We start from the raw sequence: 9,930 nt of genomic DNA, 5'->3' as shown, positions 1-9,930 counted from the left end.
TCCAGTGTTATCCAGGTGTATATATTTTAAGTAATGTAATTTTTTATACAATATACATGATGTGTTACTTATTATAGTAAATAAAAACCCAGACAGAGTTATATACACATGTGCAAGTCCTGGCAGTATCTCCTATGATTCCAGTAGAATATAATATCTATTTTATGGCCAACATTTTGTTAAGGTTTCACTGAAACTTAATCATTCGTGTTTCTTAAGCTGTTTCACATAACATTATAGGAAAAATATACAGAAGGGTATCCTTAGGAACATGCCGTTCTTCAGTGAAACAGGCATGAGTAGCAGGTTACCAAATTCATCCACACGCTGTTACTTCAGAAGTCTGACATTACTTTTATATTTCTCTTTGGCTCTCTCTTTCAGAATGCAGATGTGCTAAAAATAAAAAAAAAAAAAAAGTGTACAACTTCAATTAATCTGTACCTTCAAATAAACACGAGAATTATTTTCAGTTTTATTCATGGTTGTGTTCTAGTATTGGAACTAAGACATTATGCTTTGCGAGTAGGGTTGCAACTTTACTAGCTGTAAAATAGAAGTCTTACTATTGCTTCAAAGTTCATCTAATTCACAGAGAAGTTGTGTATTCTGGAAGAGGCCAGTTTTGTTCATTTATCATGCCCTTCTCCACACTGCTTTGTAATAATGCAGATTTGTTATGTGTCTTCTACAGAACTGTTTTTTCCTCAAAGACTTTCAAGTGAGACACTTCCACTTAGCCATATTTATGAAGATGCTTTTGAACAGTATGAAGGGGAAAAAAGATCAACTCTTTCTATCAGGGTCTGTTTACTACTCAGTGCAGCATAGGGAGACTATAATGGAACAAAGTAAAAAGGTCTTGAGGTGCATACTTTACAGTGTAGGAAACACCTTCATACAGAGTCCAGTTTACTACCATTCAAAATTTTTTACTAGTGAAATCTTATGCTGCTCTTTTCTAATACAAACATGAAATCAACACCAAATTACAAATTACTTTCTTTTCAGATGGGGCCAGCAGATTACATGCTGAAAAACATCTTGGAGGATTCAAAATACTGTACAGAAAGGTTGAGCCACAAGACTTGTAGAATAGATGCATAAAAAGGTAAGGCATGAACAAGTTATCATGCATTTACATTAAACTGCCATCTTGGCATATTAATAATGTTGTCACTCTTTTAATGGAGGCATCAAGTCAGATTAAAAGTTTTATTAATTGACCAGAATCTCCTAGTAGAAATTAATATTTTCTGCTAGTTGTCTGTGCTAACACTCACGTACATAACAGTCAAAGCACACTTCTGTGTACTTACATTGAGATCTCTGAAGTATTCGTTATAGTCAAGAGCATATCCAACCACAAGCTTATCTGGAATTTCAAAGCCTACGTCTGTAACAAAATGCAACTCTTTTTTATCCTTAGGTTGTGTAAATAGGTTTTAAACACACAGTTTGTATTCAACATGTGCTTCTGCTATTTTAGTGTAACACCTAAGAAATATTTCATCTTGCTTTCAAGAAACTTCACACACTTAACACTAAGAATCAAAACTGTAAATTGATGAGAAAGGTTAGACTCTATATCATCAGTTACTATGACTTTTAAAGATTTTTTTTTTTTCCTAAATTACATAATTTAAAACCTACTTAGGAGGCAATCCTTGGAGAAGAGACAATGAAGAAGATTTTACTTATGTAAAAATGGATGTACTGCAATTCATTTTTCACTTTGAAAACCAGTCAAGTTTGAACCAGAATCAAAACAAATGCCTTCTAGGGTCAAAGCCAAACAATTCAGAGTTAATGTTTGATTCTCTTCCTGGTATCTAGCAATGATTAACTAAAACTACATTCAAAACGAACACCAAAAAAGTTATCAAAAGGTTACAGCAGGGGACAGTTGGCTGTCAGCTTTAAGGCATTTATGTATTTTTTCTCCATTTCTTTTGGCCTTCCTGAAACATGCATGAATTTTCATTTATGAAAAGTGGCATGAAATGAAAAGATTAAGTCTTATTTTGGATAAGCAAAAAAATGCAATATTTACAGTCTGGTCTATAGCCTGGACTTCGGTATGTCCTTTTGATGAGCAAGCTGTAAGAAAGAGGAGAGAAGGTTATGGTTTTAAGATGTCTTATTCGAAACTGTATACTTCACTTCCTCCCACCCACCCCAATAAACATCTACAATTGTGCAGTTAAAAAAAAAAAATCATTATTTAACAGATTACAAGTTCCTTTCAGCCTTATAATGAAACAATAAATTAAGGCTCTGATCTAGGTTCATTCTTTCAAATTCTGTATTCTCTTTTTTTTTTTTTTTTTTGTAGCAATGTGTCAGCAAACTAGGATAGTACAGACAGATACGTTCAAGTGGTATGTAAAGATTTTAGTGGTGAGGGAAGGAAGCAAAAAGGCAAGCTCTCAGTTGACGCTATGACACTACAATTTCTGCCACAAAGTCATATTCATCCTTGATTTTCCTGGGCATTTCTGAAAATACTGTGAATCTACTGGACAGTTACTAGGAGGAGCATAAAACCCAAAAAGCATGTTTCCAAAGCATCATGATTACTTGTGAGAAGAATTATTTGGGAATTGTCTTTTTGGGAATTGTCTTTTAGACAATTGTCTTTTAGATACCTGCTCTAAACGCTCTAGAATGCTGGTTGAAGTCATTTTGCAACTGTTGACAAACACTTAGACTCTACAGACTCACACATCTAAGGATATCGAGGGGAAAAAAAAAAAAAAAAAGCTGTGAAGCCCTTGTTATTGGTTTTAACAATGAACAGATTAGTATACGTGTAAGCTTCCCAGTTTAATAAATGTTTTGTTTTTCACCAGCTGTTATAAGGATTGTTTCCTGCTTTTAGTACTACTTCCTGCAAATCATAAAAAAAAAAAAGGGGGGGAAAAAGGAAAACAAACCCACATACCAGCATACCCTGACAATTCACCTGAGTGACTTTTCTATATCTTATTAGTAAATGGATGTGTCATTATACCTTACAACTTTTACCATCTTTGGTTCATTGTCTTTTAGTTTTGAAAGTAGTGCCTTCATTGTTCTACCAGTCTTAATAATATCCTCAAAAAAAAAAAAAAAAAAAGTAATTTATCTTCCTAGTCTGAAAGAAAAAGCATACTATCAGTGGATTAATTTAAAACATAAAGAGCAGCAACACATTAATGTGATCTGCATACTTTAATTTACATATAATTAATTGTTTTATGTGCAGCAAGCATTAATTTGGAAAACAGGTTAAAAAAAAACAAATGTTACCGCATGCCACAAAAAAGACTTCGGGTTCTTTACTCACCTCTACTACTAACACATTCTAGATCAGGTAGAGAGAAAGAAAATGAAAAATAAAAGTGTTACATTGCATCATTTCAGTGAATTAAACAGCCAAAAAACATTTGCAACTTAGTTGTAACTGAAGCTGATAGTGCAATCAATTTTCAAAGGAACTTGTCACATAATAACTTAGATTTAGTGCTTCCTCACAAGTCTTTTGGAAAGTGTTTATAGAAACTTAAAATATTGTGAGAAAGCCACTTATACCAGGTTTTATATAATATTTATGTATAGCAATAACATTCTGAGAACATATCGCATGAGTCAGTTTAAGATGGTTCTTTTTTGGAGGTTGTGATATAAAACAGAACAGGATCTTTAGAAACATTCAGTACTAATCATGTTGTTTCCACTGAGATGGTGGGAGTTACTGTTTTATCAAGTGTAAAGTTTTAAACTATCTTGAAATGTCTGTAAATATGTAGTACCAACATCTTAAAAGTGGACTTCCTGAAAGATACATAAGAACTGTTCTTTCCTCTGAAAAGCTGAAGATCCTAGTTCATACCTTCCCATTTAGTGTAGACAGTTCTCCAACAATACTGATTTTTTCTGTAGGTGTATCCTTCTAGGAGAAAGGAGAGAGGAGAATTCACATAAAATATACTTAAATAATTACCTAGTATTTCTATGAATAGCTGCTATGCTATAGCATTTCTATGAAATGCTGCTCTGGCTCTTCACCTGACAAATGACACTTGCAACTACTATACACGGCACTGGCAGTCCTTCAGTAAAACAGCTTTTAAGTAGTTGAGAGCAAGACAAGGGTGTGAAGCATCAGTGCAGACATGTTTGCATGGAGCACTTCTGAACAAGATTACATCCATATTCCTGGAATAGACACCATTGCTTTCAGCTACTTTTGTTACCACAGATTTGTTTTAGAATTCCATGAAGTATTTATAGGATATTGTAAATTGTTGTATTTAGTATGTGATAAATTTTGATCAGTGCACAGCACTTGAGCCTTCAAAGAGGGAAGAAAATAAAACAGAAAATATACCACAAGTCATTGCTTTACTGTATTTGGCTCAGACAAAACATACCTCTTCCCCAACATTCAAATTACAAAAACAAATCTTTCCAACATCATCTGTAGGAACAGAAAGTAATAAAGATGGAGACAATAAGCAAGTCCCTGATGCTTATTCTCCCTTTCACCAAAGAGTGCCACGTTAAAGAGAATAGAACCTATGTGAAAACTTTAGGCTCGAGAAGAGGACATTGGTGACCCAACATTGACTTTTTCACATTAACATTCTTCTATATTTTAATTCCAGTGAATATACAATATCCCTCTGATCATTTGGGCAGATCAGTAAGTCAGTTTATTACATACTGAAAAGCAACTAAGTTGTTTTGAACAGGATACATGCGTAAACTCAATTTTCCTAGAATTTTCATGTAAACTACTAGTATTCAAGATGTTAATAGATGGGGAGAATCAATTTTCCAAGGAAAAAGAAGCTTGCTTACACAGTAGCTTTTTATTCTCACAAAATCCACAGTAATGGGGACGGATTTATCACCATTTTGATTTAGTGCTTTTATATGGTCCAGCAAATCAGCAAAGAATTTATAGCCTCCTTTAAGGACACAGAGTGCAACAATGTGGTGGTTTCCCATATCTTGCATGATATCTCTAGCCAAGCGTTCTGTCCTGGGGGGAAAAAAAAGACAACTCTTATAAAAATGTTCTGTTTATTTTTATTTGTCCATATATTAAATAATGGCCAAGTTAAAATTCTGATTTTTTTTTAATAGCCAGTAAACTGTGGCCAATTAAGACACTGAAAATTTAGTGAGAAACATGCAGTTAACAAGACGACCCCTACTCCATTTGACACACAATTGTTGATGTTGTTGATTCAAACTGTACATCTAAACAACAAAGAACATGAAAGCTTAAAGATATATGAGGTGATATGGAGACTTCACCAGGGTTGTAGAGGAATCCTCTCCATGAAATGGCTCTTATATTAAACTCCAGAGCAGAACTTCAGTGTTAGAACTTCAGGGTTTCCATGTTTCTCATGGGCAATGCAGAGTAGGTCAATGATCTCTTCATTTGGAGGGAAACTAATCGTTAGCATAACTATCACTGCTCTTTTTTACCCTCATACCTGTCCAGGATGAGTCCATGAGGAATGAAAACTCTTTCTAAGTCTTCTTCATAATGCTTAGGAATGCAAAATAGGTTTTTATTATAGCCACTCTCTTCATCTTTTATCTGCAAGTAAAAAGGAAATACCTAAGAGGAAAGACAGAGCCATACAGGAAAAAAAGCTTTTCCAGTCTCTGATAGCACAGACTGTTTACTTATTTAAGACAACTAGAATATATAAGCATCATTTTATTTGGAGTACAGAAAAAGGTTATTATAAGAATAATCTGTAACACAATAAGCAGTTTTAAAATGCTGCTTTCGCCCCTCACCCCCCAAGATTCCTGTCTCTATTGCATGCTGCATAACTGCAGCTTACATGCAAGGAGCACAGTACATGTGCTTTGAGCAACATCCCTGTATTCCCCAATCACAGCACTTTTCACCTTATTTAATGTGCTTCAGCCTTATAATTTGCTTCTGTAGTTTTAACTTGGGGTTCTGTTTGCACAGCAAGCTAAAGTTCAAACCCTGCTGCCAGTGTATTTGGCTTCGTAGTACAGTCGATGAGAAACATCGGAACTGGTTCAGCTCAAGTGAGGACTGAGCTTTCTCCATGCTAGTGTAACTATTGAACAAAACTAATCTTGAGGCATACAGGTATGCATAGTGATGGTTACTTGTATTTACCCCAACAGCACAGTTGAGTACCTTTTATTTAGTTAATAATTGTGCTCATTAAGACTACTTTGAGAAAATAAGAACTACTACATTAGTATCTTGTTTGCTGCTATGTGCAAAGATTTATTTAAAAAAACTACTACTGAAAAAACTACTGAAAGTTCATAAACAGAACGTTAAAGATTGCATCAGTGTGAGCACCACATCACCATAGCAACATGCTGCATATACCTTACAGGCTCATAAAAGCTTTTGTATTATGGCACATGCTAAATAATAATACAGCAACCCCTTATGATGATGTAGTCTACTCACCCATAACGAAGTAAATATAAATGTTTAAATCATGAGCTTACCATGGGAATTAGTTGTTTAAGTGGGATTCATTCTCATTTGCTGTTCAGTTACAGATATAGGTAGATTTCTTAGTTTTAAAGTGGGAAAAAAACAAACTACGGCAATTACATACAGTGAGATCTATAATCAAGTATTGTTTTATTAGCACAGAATGAAAGCATATTAATACATAATGTTATAAGTGCGTAAACAATTGAGATTATCTGTTCCTAAAGCCAGATTTTCTCATGAGCAAATACCAGAAACAAGGCATTTAATTAGTCAATATTTCCAAAGTTTTATTATTTTTGCTGAAACCAACCTCCCCCCCATTCCCAAAGCTCCCCTCCATTAGATAACCAGATATAAACACATTATGTTTTCTTACCTGCAGTACATGAGCCATAATCTTACTTGAAGCTATATTATCAGAAAATGAGTTAGTGTTATTATTGCAGCTTGTCTTACTTTATTTTTGACCTGCTTCTAAAAGGTCAGAATTGCTCTCCTTACTACAGGAAGCATTACTTCCTCTATTAATACACTGACATTGCAATCCCAGGCTCTTACTTAATTAGATTAACCAGAAATAAAATAGGCATTAGTCCTCTTGCAACCAATCAGATTAAAGATTGTGGAGAATGAGGGAGATGCAAAAAGGAAGCACATGAATTAAATTAGCTGGAAGGACTAGGTAGGATAGAATTTTTTAAATTGAGAACACAAATCTGAAAATTGCTGTAGCAGGTGGTAATTCAGTGGTATATATGTAGAAGGTAGTTTTGTATGCTGATTTCTTACACAACATTTGTATGTTGACTTGCCATCAAAAATCATTATTTGAATAAACAAAGCCACATTTTTAAAGATGACTTGAAGCAGACATCTGCAGCTGTTGAGACATAGTGAACTCAGGTCATCCTTCTGTAGAAAGAGAGGGCAGTAGTTCCACTACCATGCTCTACATCATTCAAGATCAAATGACATTGACATTCACTGTAATCTGATTATTTTTAATGTACCAAACTTCAGTATTATCTAGGATTAACATGAAAGTCTTAGATTTTAAAAAATTAATCCTACTAACAAAATGAGCTAAAGGCAGTTTGTGTACAACACGTTACAGAATGTTCTTACCAGATTGGGTACATTTTATTAATTCAACTAGTTCAGTGTTTTCTTGGCAGGGAGTGGTGAGGAAGGGCTTGTTAACAAAAGAAGATTTTTCTCTGTGTCTTTGTAACCTTACAGAAGCTCTTCAGATCATGGATGATAAAACTTGAGATGATGCAGGAATGCTCTTTGAAATGGATTAACAGGTATATCCACATTTGTTATTGATACATTAATTAGCAGTACTATTTGGGAATAATTAATGCCTTGAGACTATTTGCCTCCCCCCTCCCCTTTTTTTTTTTTTTTTTTACGCAATTAGCATTACCTTCCTTTTATGAATTCTGTATTGTTTTTCCTACCTTATACAAGTGAACTCCCTATGTTGTGAAAAGACATGCTGTTCTAATTCCTAGCATTAGACACTCCTTTCTAACAGGTAGCAAATCAGATTCAAAAATCTGGAGACTCTCCTCAACAAACTGCTTCTTTGAAAAGAAATGAACAAAACCCATACATGCAAACAGTAATACAGTTTGAGCATAGACACACTCCTTTACTTAGTCACAGGTGACAAAATGAAGGTAAACAGCAGCACTGCTGAGGAACTCTTACAAACATATATTACCTTTATAAGCTTTTGTGGAGAAAGAAAAAAAAAAAAAAAAAAAAAAAAAAGGAGGGGGGGAAGGCTCTCAGGCTTGTTTGTATGTTTCCTTGTGCTCACTTAGCCCTCTCCTGGGCTTTTGAACACAGTGTAGTTTAGCTGTCCTGAAAGCATTTTGGTGCTCTAGAGAGCCCTGTCAGGATGATGCCACAACAGAACACTTTGTGCTGCAATATCACCCTTACTGATTCCCCGCATATCAGTCCTACAGCTTTATATGACTGGTTCTAAGAATTAAAATCATTTAAAAAAAATTACCCCCCAAAAATACACTTAGTGTAGTTTTGCTAAAATCAACAGTATGGGTGAGATTATTTGTTTTAAACCTCTTTGGAGGGCCTAGTTATTGGTAGTATCATCATTTGCAAGTTCCAGCAGTCTAATGGAGTTTGGAGCACAGTTACTGAAATTACACTGAAGAAATAAATATTGTGCATATCAGATGTAATCTATAACACCCAATTTTGAACAGTTTCTCTGCCTTTTAATTAAATGTTCTGTTATTCCTTATACTATGGCATTTTTGGCATACTTAATCTGTATATAGGGTAATTTTGGAACACATAGCACATTCTAGGTGGCCTCCTGTCTGAAGAAGACACCTAAAAATATCTTCAAGTGTAAAATGTATGCATTTCCATCTTTATTAAAAGACGATCTCTGTTACGTAAATTACTTTTATAAATCCTTGAAGTCATTAATTGACACAAATTTGATTCTGTGTTACTCACATTTTTATAAACCATCCATTGGACCCTGCAAATCCTTGTCTCCTTTAGGCACCATACCGTTTGATCTGTTTTGAACTAGACCCAGTTCTAAAGTCCCATTTAGTCTTGTTTCAGAAAAGGATTGCAGAAAATCCCTCCCACTGACTTTATTTCTGAGTTTTTACTGCATTGGGAATGTTGTCTGAGCTACAAATAAACAGTGACTTCATAGCTATAGTCCACGTTAAGGAAGGGCTGAAGAACGTCATTCATAAGGGCCATATGAATGTATATGCATGTGTTATATAGAGTTATATTGTTATTAACATTTCGTAACAAATACTGGCTTCTCTTTGGAGAAATTGACAGCAAAAGAGGCTATTGTTGTGATACTGCTTTGCGACGTGGACATCAGTTCAGCTGGAATGAGATTATTCTCATTAAACTGGGGAAATAGTTCTATTCTACTAAAACCCCCTAGATGGAAAATGCCAAATGGGCAACTGTGTAGCCTCCAAAATCTTCTGAAATAATTGATGAGGCATAGTCAGGTCAATAGCCCATAAGGGGGAAACAAAAGATCTTGGAAACTCTAGTAGACTTCGAATAGAAAAGTTTAGCACTGGGAAAAATATACACTGTCATTAGACTTTAAGGTGATTCAAGAATTTTCATCTAATTCTGAAATTCAGAAAACTTCTTCCCAGATCACATTTATATGAATAAATTTAAGATTCTCGATAAATTCTGTAAAGCCCTAACAGTAACCACATACCACTATCACCAGGCAATTACTTGAAAATCCAGTCAGTGTGTTAGTGGTCTCAATTAATGTTGTGCTGAAAGTTTGCATTATGAAAGTCACTGCTACAAAGGATGTTTTCATTGTCACATTCTGAAAAAAGAAAAATTTACAGGTGAAAGGTTCATACTAAGACAGCCCTTTGTTA

At 34.6% G+C, this 9,930-nt stretch overlaps 1 protein-coding gene across 1 annotated transcript; it reads right to left on the bottom strand.

The window, feature by feature from the left end:
• Window positions 1-330: 330 nt before the first annotated feature.
• Window positions 331-6,896, bottom strand: LOC116494089 (hypoxanthine-guanine phosphoribosyltransferase-like). The gene is made up of 9 exons (XM_032195791.1): window positions 6,879-6,896; window positions 5,493-5,620; window positions 4,846-5,029; window positions 3,875-3,934; window positions 3,329-3,346; window positions 3,014-3,096; window positions 2,054-2,100; window positions 1,320-1,396; window positions 331-396 (listed from the first exon to the last, which is right to left on the bottom strand). Exons 1-9 carry the CDS (start codon window positions 6,894-6,896, stop codon window positions 331-333), a joined length of 681 nt encoding a protein of 226 aa, XP_032051682.1.
• Window positions 6,897-9,930: the final 3,034 nt, after the last annotated feature.

Source organism: Aythya fuligula, chromosome 12, assembly GCF_009819795.1.
Source record: "Aythya fuligula isolate bAytFul2 chromosome 12, bAytFul2.pri, whole genome shotgun sequence".
Taxonomy (NCBI): Eukaryota; Metazoa; Chordata; class Aves; order Anseriformes; family Anatidae; genus Aythya; species Aythya fuligula.
This window is presented reverse-complemented; position numbering and strand designations above follow the sequence as displayed.